At 36.7% G+C, this 15,253-nt stretch overlaps 1 protein-coding gene across 2 annotated transcripts in view; it reads left to right on the top strand.

Annotated features, from left to right (window-relative positions):
* The first annotated feature begins 14,902 nt into the window (after positions 1 to 14,902).
* Positions 14,903 to 15,253, top strand: part of dok6 (docking protein 6) — a 91,867-nt gene continuing 91,516 nt past the window's right edge. The window contains exon 1 of one of the 2 annotated variants that reach the window (XM_079862616.1): positions 14,903 to 15,209. In XM_079862616.1, coding sequence (XP_079718742.1) covers positions 15,144 to 15,209 — 66 coding nt within the window. In that variant the 5' untranslated portion in view covers positions 14,903 to 15,143. The remainder of the gene's footprint in view (positions 15,210 to 15,253) is intronic. The other variant, XM_079862617.1, reaches the window with a different exon arrangement.

Genomic DNA, 15,253 nt, shown 5'->3' with positions numbered 1-15,253 from the left:
AGGACATGGAAATATTAGTGTTACCACTGCTTTCTTACATCATAATCGGCAAAATGTACAAAAAAAAATAAAAAACAGATACCCACTTTATTAATGGAAAATAAAATACAGAAATACGTAAAGTTTATGCTCAATTGCTCTTTTTCAGCTAAGTGAGAACAGACAAAGAACAACTCTGTGAGCATGTCAGAATTATTATGGCCATTGGACCAAATGGAGCTATCGTTGAATGACAAGGTTTTATTCTAATCTATTAATGAATATTCATTTAAATGTAAAATTTGCTTGTAAAGTTAAATGTGTGAACAATACCATATTTATTTACAATCAAATGTTGCTCGGAAGGATTGTGAACAAACAAATGACTACTCTGCTTATTTGGTGCTATTTCTTTAAATAGGTCTTTATGCAGTTGTATTTGTGGGTTTTATTCCATGTCTATAGCTTTAAAGTCTCTATATATAATGTAGGAAAATGGGCCAAAAATATTGATGACTCATCCTGTACTTTTTGTCCAATCAAAATGTCTCTAGAATAAGAATGCCCCGCCCCCACATACCATTTACGACTCTAGAGGTCGCTGTTTGAGAAAAACGGAAACTGCATAGTGTGCCTTTAAATATTTTGTATATTTATGCATATTTTGCTATACACAATCAATATCTTTGAATCAACAGTTTAATATTTATCTGCCGTTTTTAATTTGATTTTGTCATTCAGTGTTTCATGTGATAGTAGTTCTTTCCCTCATTGAACTGTTAAGTACACAGTCTTCTTTGTCTTTTTGTCTGATTTTTAAATACTTTTTTGCTTCAAATCAAAGTTTGTAATGTTTTCATTCACCTCGTAACTGGTTGGTTTGGTTCATGGATTATAAAGCCAATCTCTGCTTTTGAAATCTTTTTAGTGTTTTTAAACTACACTGTAAAAACATACACTGTATTTTCATGATTTGTTACCACAACTTTTTATCTTTGGTCAAATCAACTTATCAGATAACATACAGTGCTATGCATAAGTTTAGACACCCATGCTAAAGTTGACTAAAAAGAGGAATAAAAAATCATTTTTTGGAAATTGAACTTAATGCCTTAATTAAAAAAAATTAGGAAAAATCCAACCTTTAAGGACACCAATTTTCTTTGTGAATGAATAATGTATCGTAAATAAATAAATGTTCTTCCTTAAAATACAGGGTGCATAAGTTTGGACACCCCTATGTTAAATTCCCATAGAGGCAGGCAGATTTTTATTTTTAAAGGCCAGTTACTTCATGGATCCAGGATACTATGCATCCTGATAAAGTTCCCTCAGCCTTTGGAATTAAAATAGCCCCACATCATCACATAGCCTTCACCATACCTAGAGATTGGCATGGTTTTATTTCAGTTAGCCTAATAGCTGGTTTGATTTGCATTGAGAGATGATCTTATGGAAAGTACTCCATGCCAATCTCTAGGTATGGTGAAGGCTATGTGATGATGTGGGGCTATTTTAATTCCAAGGGATGCATAGTATCCTGGATCCATAAAGTAACTGGCCTTTAAAAATAAAAATCTGCCTGCCTCTATGGGAATTTAACATAGGGGTGTCCAGACTTATGCACCCTGTATTTTAAGGAAGAACATTTATTTATTTACAATACATTATTCATTCACAAAGAAAATTGGTGTCCTTAAAGGTTGGATTTTTCCTAATTTTTTTAATTAAGGCATTACGTTCAATTTCCAAAAGATGATTTTTTATTCCTCTTTTTAGTCAACTTTAGCATGGGTGTCTAAACTTATGCATAGCACTGTAATATTTTGAGTTTCTATTTATTAAATCAATCTCCATTGTATTAAAGGTGAACTAAGTAACTTTTTTACCTTAACTAAACAGCTTCGGAGTCATTGGAATGGTTATATTACTTATTTCGGGTTGAATGTGGTCGTTTCGCACCGCCCTGGTGCCCGTGAGCGGAAAATACGCACTTGCAACTTTGAGCCGGCGGGTCGCCGGCCACCGCGTCAGGAAGTCTCGCGTGATATCAGGTCTCGCGATGTAAACAATTGCTTTACGGCCAAAAGAAATCTGCTAAAATGCTGTCATTATTGCGCTCCCTCACGCTGTTTGAACCCGAATGAAGAAGACGTTTTAAAGAATGTCCCATCTGCTTTGATGTCGTTGATCTACTAGCCTCTGGTGTCTGAGAATCACCAACGAGTTTTTACAACAGTGTTGTCAAATATCTATTCCGAAGCTGTGGGGGGAGCTCTAGAGAGAAACCTGCGAGCAAAAAGCGAGAATACAGCGAAGAAATCCCGAAGTTACTGAGCCCCGCTTTAACTCAAATTTTTTATTTCAATGAGCTCAGTTTTAATGCAACCAGGTAACTTACTTTTTTTAAGTTAAACCAACAATATATATTTTCACAGTAAAAATTTGTTCTTTACTTATTTACACCAAAGAAAAGGTCTTCTTTAGCTGGTAGATATATTTTTTTGTCTCACACCAAACTCAAACTTCTCCTATAAGCCCAAACAGAAGGTTGTGCAGTTAATTTGACTAAATAGAGCATAAAGGACTGCCTTTGGACAGCAAGGTATGCAGAGGTTCATGCAGGACAAATGAGGCTGGGAGTTGCCGCAACTTTCCATCGACACGTGCAGCGGTTGGCAGCAGCAGATTGAAGACTGAAGATGTTTGTGCGTATGATGAAAGACAAACCTTAAGACTTATGTTTTCTGAGAGTCATTTGAAATAACAGTCACCATTAATAACTTTCTAAGCTGCAGTTTGATGAACTGAACTGAAAGCAGCATATATTCACTGCCTGGCAAGGGAATGTTAGCCTTTTCTCTTTCAGTCTTTTGGAACATCTTCAACAATCTTACTCATTCGTTTTTCTATTTACATGTGGCATTTTCCAAAACCTTTGAAAACGATTCAGTCTGGCAACCACAAGGTTGTTGATGATGAATTGAAATATTATGGTGACCAGAGGTAATGTCTGCCTTTCTACGCCCACCTTTTCCTTGGCATCAGAATTGAATTTACAGATGAAGGAAAGCACTAAAAATATGACACACAAATTGAATACATTTTGAGTGGAAGGAGCTTTTTAGACTTCTCTTGACCTGCCAAGCGAGTCTTAAAATTAGCTATTTCAGTTCTTTAGACAAAACCCCTATATAAATATGAGAAGTGATTTTAAATACTACCTGGGCTACAGAAACACAAGCTTCTGCTTGTTTCTGCATGTTTTGGATTAATATGAATGTGAAATGCACTTGAATGAGTGATATGATTTATTACTTCAGTCACATTAACAGGTCTCACTCAGTCAGCAGTCAGCATCCCATTTGTTCATATGAAAACGACAAGTCTGTTCCCTATATGCAATTTACACAAAATTTCACATTTCAATATTTGTGGTTCTTAAAGTAACCAGTCAGAAAAACAGAAAATACTTCAAATTGCACAAAAGAGAGCAATCTGAACATTAGACAGCACTGAACATTCATTACAGCAGATGAGATGTCAGATGGATCTGGAGCATGTGCTCCAGTACAGGCAGTATTGAATAAATAAAGCTGTCTTGTTTCCACACTAATGCAGTCATTTTGTGCTGAGTGGAACTTTTCCTTTAAACATGCATTCTGTGCCATGGTTAGTTTTTGGACGACATTTTACTCAAATATACTATCACTGGTTGAAATAACAAGATTGCTATTGTTATCTTCATGCACACAAGAATTTTTGCTTGAAATTTGCACAAAAAAACGTAATTGCATGCCATTCATTGTATTACTACATGCCAAAACTCCATCAACAAAAGCCCAAGAAAAACATTTGCTCATTAGACCAATGTAACGTTCTCTTTTGAGATGTCAGGAAAAGCATAACAACATTTTTCTTCAGGTGTGTACCATATGTAGAAGGTTTTTAAAGCAAGCTCACAAGTATCAAGAACATCCAATATGCAAGATATTCCCCAGAGACTACTGGAAAACTGCTGGTACTCGTGCATTAAAAATCAAATTCAAGGAAATATTTATTTATGATTATTATTATTATTATGATTATTATTATGAACAGATTTTTATTATGGTGGAATATGCATGGTGTACTTTTCTAATATGTACGGATTATTATTATGATCCTGTAAGTCCCACTGTTTTAGTTTACTGAAACAACACCACATTTGTGAAATGAGGAAATACCTTTAAATACAGGAACCACCACAGACGTTATAGCGCTGTCTGTTTTGGCATTCCTGTGAGAAGGAATCTAGGTCAAATAGGATGATGAAGAATACTGTTATTTTTTTCTAATCAAATTTAGAAAGAATTAAGCTGAGAATGAGTGAATCCAAAATATTAATTTCTGAAGGAAATATGGGATTGTGCCAGGCAAGACAAGATACACTATATAGGCTACAATATATGTATGGTAAATATCCATGATGAAAATCTCCCATTCCCCCACATCCCAAAGGTGATCTATTGGATTGAGATTTGGTGTCTCTGGAGTCCATTTGAGTGTGAACTCATAGCCATGTTCAAGAATCCAGTTTGAAATGATTTGAGCTTTGTGACATGGCATGTTGCTTTGCTGGAAGTAGCCATCAGAAGATGGACGACCTGTGGTTATAAAGTGATGGACATGATCAGCAACATTACTCAGGTAGGCTGTGGTGTTTAAACGATGCTCACTTGGTACTAAAGGGCTCAAAGTGTGCCAAGAAAATATCCTCTACACCATTACACTACCAGCACCAACCTGAACCGTTGATACAAGGCAGGATGGATCCATGCTTTCATGCTGTTTACGCCAAATTCTGACTCTACCATCTGAATGTTGCAGCAGAAATCGAGACTCATCAGACCAGGGAGCGTTTTTCCAATATTCTTCACCAATATATTGTTCAATTTTGTTGAGCCTGTGTGAATTGTAGCCTCAGTTTCTTGATCTTAGCTGACAGGAGCGGCACCCGGTGTGTCTTCTGCTGCTGTTGCTCATCTCTGCTTCAAGATTCAACATGTTGTGAGTTCAGAGATGTTCTTCTGCAGACCTTGGTTGTAATGAGTGGTTATGTGTGTTCCTGTTGCCTTTCTATCAGCTCGAACCAGTCTGGTCATTCTCCTCTGGCCTCTGGCATCAACAAGGCATTTTTTGCCAACAGAACTGCCGCTCACTGGATATTTTCTCTTTTCTCTGTAAACCTTATAGATTCCTTATAGATGCATTGAAATCCCAGTAGATCAGCAGTTTCTGAAATACTCAGTCCAGCCGTCTGGCACCAACAATGCCATTTTCAAAATAACTTAAAACACATTTCTTCCCCGTTCTAATGCTTAATTTGAACTTCAGCAGATCATCTTGACCATGTCTACATACATACATAGTGTATACTGTATATATATATACAGTATATAGACAGACATGGTCAAGACGATCTGATCTATATATATATATATAGGCTACAGTTGTAATCGAAATTATTCAACCTCCATTTGCAAATCAGGTTTATTGGCAAAATTACAGACTTTCAGCTGTTTGCAATGAACAAAGCACACAAAAATAATTAAAATAGCTCAACACAACAAATGTTTCAAGTGGTTTCCCCAAATTCAACTGAAAATGCCACTTTTAATGACTTCTGCACTCTCAAAATTATTCAACCCCTTCATGGAAAGCATCTTTAGTAGTACTTTGTATACCCTTTTGCTGTTCTGACCTGCTGCAAACGAGATGTACAACCAGAGACCAGCTTCTGGCAGCATTTCTGAGGAATTTTAGCCCATTCCTCATGAGCAATGGGGGTTGAATAACTTCGATTACAACTATATATATATATTGCTCAGTTTATATGGTTCACATCCGTTACAGCAACATACAGGACGCAGTTAAGGTTACAAACTGTGGTGAGCACTGGGTCATCCACGTCACCACTGACCTTTCTCTGTTTATAAAATGGATTTCATTTCGCTTCTTTTTCCATGTTCACACATGAGCCGTTGTCAGTACCCACAGTGAGGTAAAAGAGTCGCTTTGTCTTAATGAAATGGCAGTGGCGGCCACACATGTTTCTGCCAAAACCAGCCAAGATTCAGAGCTCCACAAACTTCACCTGCTTTATATTAAACCTGTCAGATTAAATGAGTGAGCCGATAAACTTCTGTGAATACAGTGTGAGCCAAAATACACGCCTCTACCCCCTCACTGGCCCTATAGTGACAGCTCGTGTAATGAAATCTGGTCTGAAGTTATCAACAGTTGCTTCTTAATCAATTAATTTCCTGTCCAGTTTAATAACTTATACAGCAATAAGCAATACCGGATAATCAGTATTTAACCGAGTCTTACAATCACTTGTTGCATGCAGTAATAATAAATAGTAAATATAATTTGACGTGTTCAAAAATGTTCAAAACATTAAAGGAAGAATTCATGTTCATAAATTAAAATCATGTCATCATCTTACCATCGTGTCCTTTTAAATCCATAATTCCACAATTTTTCAATTGCTCTTTTTCATGAGATTACAGTGAATAAGGACTGAAACTGAAAATCTTGCAACTGTGACTAAAATCAGTATGTATTACAAGAACGAGTAGTTTGACAGTAGTGGCCAAAAGTGATGTCCGGCCTAAGAAAATTGACATTCAATGATCAAAATCTTCACCCTTTACTGAAATATTATAAAAACTGGTTAAAGTTGTGTTGTGCTTGAAGTCAATTGTTTTATCTGTGATAACACAATAAAACATGTCAAATTGTGCAGACATAATTTCTGTCTTACAAAAAAATGATGAACATGCAAAAAAAAAAACAAAAAAAAAACAAAAACAAAAAAAAAACACTGAACCAATGTGTGTAGTCAATGTACTATGCTTTTTCCTGTGAGATTTTTTGTTTTTCTGTGCAGTTTGTTTTGCACAGTTCCCCTCCTGACATAATTTATTGCCCACTACAACTGTACATGTTATTATAATAGTTCTAATTTAGTCACTTTCAACACATCATTATAAACTCTGAGTCTTGTTTAAAGGGGTGGTATAATGCCCTTTTCACAAGATGTAAAATAAGTCTTTGATGTCCACAGAGTGTGTATGTGAAGTTTTAGCTCAAAATACCCCACATATATTTTTATATAGCATGTTAAAATTGTCACTTGAGGGTGAGCAAAAACGCATCGTTTTTGTGTCTGTCCCTTTAAATGCAAATGAGCTGCTGCTTCCGTCACAGAAGGCGGAGCTACAACAGCTCGTGTCCTTTTCCCTCACACAGACATGCACTGAAAATTTCAAAACTTTTAGCCTTTTATGTTCAAACCGGAGCCAGACAATGATGGAGAGACTCAAGAAGAAGTGACAACATGTAGAAAGCAACAGGACATTTTTGAATGGTTAGTTGAAGAATTTATGCTGCTGATATGGAGTTAACTATCTTCTAGTCATTGATGAGCATATTCTGTCATGATAAATCGCGTTCCCGGGGGCGGGGTTTATGTAAATGTTACCTTACCATTAGTGATGTCACGGGAGGAATGTCGGGTAGTCCCAACCAGCCATAGTCCTTAAAAAGCAATTTCTTTAAAAGCAAATATATTCCTTTGCTTTGAACTTTGAGCGTTGGAACTTTGCAGATGTTGTTTATGCTCAAACAGCAATATTACACACTAACTAAAGTTAGAAATGTGAAATCATAATCAACCACCCCTTTAAAAAAAAAGGTACAAACTGAAGTCCAGACATATTCTGGTATAAACAAAATTAAGCCAAATTCATCCACTTTGGTGCACCATCCAGCCTATAAGAGAATAATTGATCAACTATATAAAAGAATTGACGTCATAAGTTCCCTGTCCTTGGCCGAAACACAGTGCGCCCTGATTGTTTGTTGAATACAAGATGAGTAGAGGATGCAGACAATTGATGAATTCTTGATTCTTGTCTGAGGCCCGTGAGGACCAAACTCTCCACAGGCTCAGCAGAACAAAACAGCCCAACATCATCCTTAACAAAGGACAGCAGAGAAACAAGATCTAGCAGTTATCCACATAACACCACCTGCAAAACGTTTGCCTGTGATGACGTCAGACACCCAAACTGAGAACAGCAGAACTTGTGTGTGATAGAGAATGATGCCGGTAAGCGGTTTTCTATAATTAGCACAGGCATTGCAGCATTAATACCCTGATGGTTTATTCTTGCATGACTTATTTTGATGACCAATTTTGAAGCCTTACTGTTTTAATTCATAATTGATTCCAGTCTTCAAACAATTCATTAGCCAGAGCATTGTTAATTGCATATAAATATTTATGACTCCAAAAAAAGCAAACAAATTGTGTCTCTGGAGAGGGTTGTTTTATTGAAATGACATTGCACTCTCTGAACACACTCTGTACTCAGTTACACTGCTCCAGTGTTACCTTTATAGAGTTTGGATTTTTATTTCAAGGTCAAACATTAATGTGCAAAGGAAACTGATGTAATCATTATTATGCTGGATTTCATCTACTAACTGTGCATGCATACAAACTGTAATTCTAGATAAAATCTGCATACACACATACTGTAATTCTACATAAAATCTGCAAACAATTCATGCAGAAATCCTGATTCATCAAAAGGTTGACATGTTGTTTTATTTTAGTGTGCATATACGCACTTGTGGAAAATGTTTGCGTGCAAAATGTCCTGTGCACATAATAAATATGCAAACTGCACGAATTATTAGTGGATGAGGCTCATTGTCACATGAACATAACTTCAGTAGTTTTTTTTTATTTCCTCTCTGATTGATGTTAGCTCTTATATTGAGATTTATTCACACAAACCCATATCATCTGAAATACTATTATTCAAAGTTTGTTTGTGTCATTTTATTAGTTATTATTTTTGTAAAAAAAATTATATAGACATTTCAATAAGTCGTTTTTCAATTTTAGTTTTAGCTATCAGTCATTTTAATGTAATTTAAGTTTAAATGACTTTTCAGGAATTTTAAGGCATGTAGTGTAACTAAAATAAAATAAGTTTATATTTTATTTCAGTTAAGGTTTATTTAATTTCAAAAAAAAAAAAAAAAAAAAAAAAAAAAAAAAAAAAAATATATATATATATATATATATATATATATATATATATATATATAGTCAGGTGATCCAAGGGAAGGACTGAAATGTTGGCAGGAGCTCAGCTCAATGACCATGTGACAAGTACTAGCATGCATGTACTAAGGCATGTACTAACTGGACCCTTAGGTTTCTTACTACATGCATCAAATGTAACATTGCCATCTAATGGACAATAGCTGCTGTGACAGCTGACAGTGCAGGTGTTTGTCATCTCAGTCATGTTTCTAGAGCACAGGAGATATTTTTATGATTTATGATATTTTGATTTAAGAATTTCTCACCAGCTAATCTTAATAGCCAAAAGCAGCAGGTATTTATTTACTGCCAAAGTTCATATTAAAGAATAATCTTTAAAGTCGATATGAAACGGAAGTGATCTGTTGTGATCTGAGTGTGATCTTCTCGAACAAGAAAAGATTTAGCGCAGGACTTGATTTTGCCCATCGGGAATTGATTGGATTGTTGTGGTTTGCTATTACTGTGATGTCATGTGAGTGACAGGTTGTCCCGCCCTCACGCCAGTGAACACATCATCAGAGAAGAGAAGAGATGTCGCTGCAAGAGGAAGAAGTTATTTTGATTAAAGATTACGAGGGCACGTTAATTAAGAAAAAATAATGATGCGAACAGATAAAATAATTAAAAACAAGAATTGCCATGGTGATTTCAAAGGGATAGCTCACCCAAAAAGGAAAATTCTGTCATCCTTTACTCACCCTCATGTTGTTCCAAACCTGTATGCATTTCTTTCTTCTGCTGAACACAAAAGAAGATATTTTGAAGAATGCAGACAGTTGACTGCAGCCATTGACTTCCATAGTATTTTTGTTTTCCATATGGAAGTCAATGGTGACCAGCAACTCCGGTTACTCCGGTTTTCTCCACAGTCCAAAGACATGCAGGTTAGGTGAATTGGACAGTCAAAAAAAAAATTGCCTGTGTGTGTGAGAGAGCCCTGTGACGGACTAGCCATCTGTCCAGGGAACTTTTCTGCCTCTGGCCTAAGAAAATGAAATAGGCTCTAGTCCTATGACTTGGAAAGGTCATATAAGGAATAGAAAGAGAGCGAACCATTCAATGGCCTTCATACACAGCAAGAAATCGTTTAATAACAAAGAAAAAAATACTAGATGCTGAATGAAAATAGTCGTCTGTTTAGAATGTGCTTTCAGCTGAGTTATCAAGCATGATCAAACATGCAGCGAGATTGTGACATTTCACATGCACAGCGTGTATTTGTGTGAATGAGTGTGACAGTTAGAAGTGTGACAAGGCACACATTTTTTGACAGTAAATCTCAATATAGCACAGCCAGCCTGTGATTAATAGTTTGGAGTTCACACTTCACACACTGCACAATGGGAATGTGTGAAGTTTATTCCAGTGGAAGGCTTTGTTCCATCTTCGAGTGAACACTTTGTCACCTTCAGTGACAGCTCTCAGACTCCTTATGCCCGGTACGCGTTGTACGATTTTGGGCTGTCCCAGACGAAAGATGACCAATCGATTTCTGTGGCTCCTAAACGGTGGTCCTCTGTCAGTGTCAGAAATGTGGCATGATCATTTTGGTGTGTTTGCTGCTACGACTTACGTCTACTAGCCTGGTTAACGTCAGACCTCTTCTCATTGAGACGTGGTCTGGGAACCACATGTTCATTTTCTCGTATTTGAGGCGTGGTTTACGAATGCCCAGAGCTGTTTATTGGGCGCTACGAATGTCTATCAAATGCGCCTGCACGTAGCTCATAGCCAATCGTTTCAATTATACCAGATGACGTATGTAGAGAAATTCGACAGAAATTCGACGAGGAAGAAGACGAAATAAACTTGCGTTCTTAGAACACTATCTAAGGCTGCATCGAAAGGTAACTTCACGTCTTATGCCATGTTGGATCCATAAACAAACTGCTTCGGTGTGTCGCATAGACGTCGTCATTGTCTTGCTGCTCCCTCCCCGTTCTGTGATTGGTTCCCTTTTTGAGGGGAAAATCTGGTCCATGGTGTCCAAGCTGCCTAGCAGCGTGAATAAAATTGTGCTGCGCGCAAGGCAGCATAGGGAAACCCAGGCTATACGTCTACTGACTAGCCAATAAAAATGCAACACAAAATGGCGTATTGATCAACGCGACATGGCGCTAAAACTTAAAACCATCTCAAGTCGTGGCCGCGTCCATATTCTCCACTTTCGCTTCCTCCTCTTTTTTCAAAACCACAACTGCCAAAGTGCGATTCATCTTGCTCTGTTTGTTTACCACTAGCGCATGCTGATGATGTTTTATTCTTCTATACTAACTTGCTTCATAGCCTACGATTTAAAAGGTGTCATCATCGTACAGTCTATACATGTCGTACCCAAGTTTATTAGATGTCGTACAGTGTGATTTGTAATGATCTTATAGGATTGCTGAAACCACAGTCTGTAGCAGGCATTATACATCAAGGGTTACATTGTGTAGAGCTTTCATTTATAAGTGAGTTATCTATGTCATCAGCAAATAGATGACTTCAAAGGCAGCTGGGCTGCTAAAGTATGTTACCTCAAAAGTGAAGGTCAAGGAAGCCCTCAAACCCTTTCCTCACTGTTATGAATAAATCATAACTATGATACCAGACTCCTCTGGGTGGACAGTGGAGATTTCTTTTTTTTATGCATTACAGTAAGTGAAAGGCTTGCAAATAAAGTTGCTGTGAAAGGTACTTCATCTAAGGGTTGCGTGTCTGTTTAAAAAAAAAGAAAGATGAAATGTTGGTTGTGATCTGAATGCAAAATGATCTGCTTTCTTACCACATGAAGTTTTGTTGAGGTCAATGTATTGTTGCTTTATTCTACCAATGTAACTCACTAGAGGTTCACCTGTTCAACTGTTGCTGATCTACTGGGATTTTCATGCACAACCATTTCTAAGATTTACAAAGAATATCCAGTGAGCGGCAGTTCTGTGGGCGAAAATGCCTTGTTGATGCCAGAGGCCAGAGGAGAATGACCAGACTGGTTCGAGCTGATAGAAAGGCAACAGTACCACACATAACCACTCATTACAACCAAGGTCTGCAGAAGAACATCTCTGAACTCACAACACGTTGAATCTTGAAGCAGAGATGAGCAACAGCAGCAGAAGACACACCGGGTGCCGCTCCTGTCAGCTAAGATCAGGAAACTGAGGCTACAATTCACACAGGCTCAACAAAATTGGAGAAAAGAAGATTTAAAAAACGTTCCCTGGTCTGATGACTGTCGAATTCTGCTGCAACATTCAGATGGTAGAGTCAGAATTTGGCATAAACAGCATGGATCCATCCTGCCTTGTATCAACGGTTCAGGTTGGTGCTGGGAGTGTAATGGTGTAGGATATTTTCTTGGCACACTTTGAGCCCTTTAGTACCAAATGAGCATCACACCACAGCCTACCTGAGTAATGTTGCTGATCATGTCTATCCCTTTAATAACCACAGTGCGTCCATCTTCTGATGGCTACTTCCAGCAAAGCAACATGCCATGTCACAAAGCTCAAATCATCTCGAAATGGTTTCATGACAACGAGTTAACTATACTCAAATGGCCTCCACAGTCATCATGGATTTGCAGCCAACAAATCTGCAGCAAATGCGTGATGCTATCATATCAATATGGACCAAAATCTCTGAGGAATGTTTCCAGCACCTTGTTGGATCTATTCCATTAAGAATTAAGGCAGTTCTGAATTTGACTGCCTCAAAAAAAAAAGTAGAAAGTAGCCTGCTAACATACTTTCCATACATGTTGGATCCATGACAGTGCACACATATTAATCATCATTCTCAATAACATTTTCATTTTTTTTAAGGTAATATATTATGCCACCTCAAAAAATGACTTCAATTCAGGAAGGTTAAGCATGTTCTTCGAGAGGTGTTTCCAAGTCATTGTATATGCATGAAATGTTTAATGTTTTATGAATGCTTAATGATTTCATTAAAAAATTATGTTTTATAATTCAATAATGGTTCAAAAAATGAGGGTCATGTCATTGTACAACTTTTATTTCACTCATTGTCTCGTAAAAACTTCGGTGCCATTGAGTATAGATTTGCAACATATTCTCTTGCTATGTTTATGTCTTTCATTTTAATGAAATGATTGAATTAATTTAATGTAATTTTCATGGTCAAGAGAAGAAACGGTGGTATAATGTTGTGCCTTTTAAATTAAACAATTTAAATTTTAAATTAAACAATTTAAATTAAACAAATGAAAAATGATAGCTCTCGAAATAACTATTGTTCTTCTTCTTTCTACTATTTTTTTCCACTCCAGTGTTAGTGGAATGGATGTATGACAAGATGATAAGAAAGACAGGGAGCCAAACTAATATATATATATATATATGTGTATATGTGTGTGTGTGTGTGTGTGTGATCACCCATGTAGATTGTGTGCCTGATCCATTTACCATTTGACTTCAGTAATGTGAGAGATGTTTATTCACGTAACATCTTTCATTGTCATGAGAGATGCAGAAAACCCTCTCACACGTGTAACTGTGTCATCAACTGTATCAAATTGGTTTTGCCATTTTTCCACAGGCAGGACGTCTCTATAAAGTAGGATTAAAGGAGGAGGCTTTTTCTGGCATTTTCAGCATTTGTGTCAGTGGAGCTTCAGCACGCTCTAATATATGAATATAACATCCCATCCATTTCTGTACTTTTTTTCCTCATTTGCTTTTGATCTGCTTTGATATTTTAATCCCAAGGATCCAATCAGCAAAACAAATCTCCCATCCACTAGTTATCTATTATAGGATAATTCTCATATGAAAGTAAAACTGTATTTTGCTAATGAATGAAAATGAATTCTCAAAATGTTTAAAGATATCACATGTAGTTAGTTAGTTAGATGTAAATCAATAGCAGCACTTTTTTATTACTTAATGTGACATGTTTGAGGCATGCTTATTATAACATGTAACCTAAAAGACTTATATTTCATACTAACATTACATTGGTTTTCTTATTTTGCTTACAGAAAATAAGGCCTGTTTTAGGACAATTAAGAATTTATGCACTGTGACATTAGTTTCAATGCAGAATTCTCCAAATGAATTAATCAATCAATCAATCAATGATTTTTGTGGAGCTTAAACATCACATAATTACATCAAAATAAAATAAAATCACAAGGATTAAGAATTAAAACATAGTAATAAATTATATGATCAATAAGTTATGACAAATGTTTTTACATTGCTTTAACTCATCAAAATAAGTTAAAAAATATTCAACTCATATTTTTAAGTCAGTGTAATGTAAATTAAGTTGAAACGACTTCAACATCCAAGTTGATTGTACTTAAAAATTGAAGGCAGCAATCTTTTAGAAAGAGGACTGTTCTTGATAATAATCATCAAAATCAATAAATTGTGGCCTAATTTTATGATTTTGTTTTTTCTTTAGTAGGCCTAAATTACTTTTTATAATATACAGGGGTTAATTCATCAAAATGAAATGTATTGTGCCTGTGTGACAGTGAAATAAAAACATTTTCTTAGCCTATATGCCTTTATTATAATATAGTCTACAACTGTTAAATTCTGATATCCACAGTAGAGAAAATTTCCTGTGTGTGAAACTGAAATTTAACATATTTCCAAAAATTCCTAATACTACTGAGTAAGTAAGTAAGTAAGTAAGTAAGTAAATAAATAAATGGTTCCATTTTACGCAAGTAGTTCACTGCATCCACCCCTCTGACAGCCCTCTCATGGTGCATTCCAGGAAGCTGCACTCTTCTTTACTGAATTAAATTATCTGACGCGCGCTGCGCGCTGTCTCCCTATTCTCGTGTGGAATGAGCCGTTCGAGCCGGTTCGGTTGCCCGAGCAGCAGCAACAGCAGCAGCGGCACTGAGGCAACGAGACACTGAGGCACTGAGACACTGAGGAACCGAGGCAGGTTGTTTGAGGACTGAATGTCGTGGTGACTTCTGAGGGGACTCGCAGCCGAGACTGGGGACGAGGACAGAGAGGCTGTTAGGATGGCTTCAAACTTCAACGATATAGTGAAGCAGGGCTACGTGAGGATTCGGAGTAAGAAATTGGGGGTGAGTATAGTCAATATCTGCTGGACGTTACAGTGTGGTCAGTA

The sequence above is a fragment of the Squalius cephalus genome (genome assembly GCF_949319135.1).
Source record: "Squalius cephalus genome assembly, chromosome: 25".
Lineage (NCBI taxonomy): Eukaryota > Metazoa > Chordata > Actinopteri > Cypriniformes > Leuciscidae > Squalius > Squalius cephalus.
Note: the sequence above shows the minus strand (reverse complement) of the source record. Positions and strands in the feature narration are given on the sequence as shown.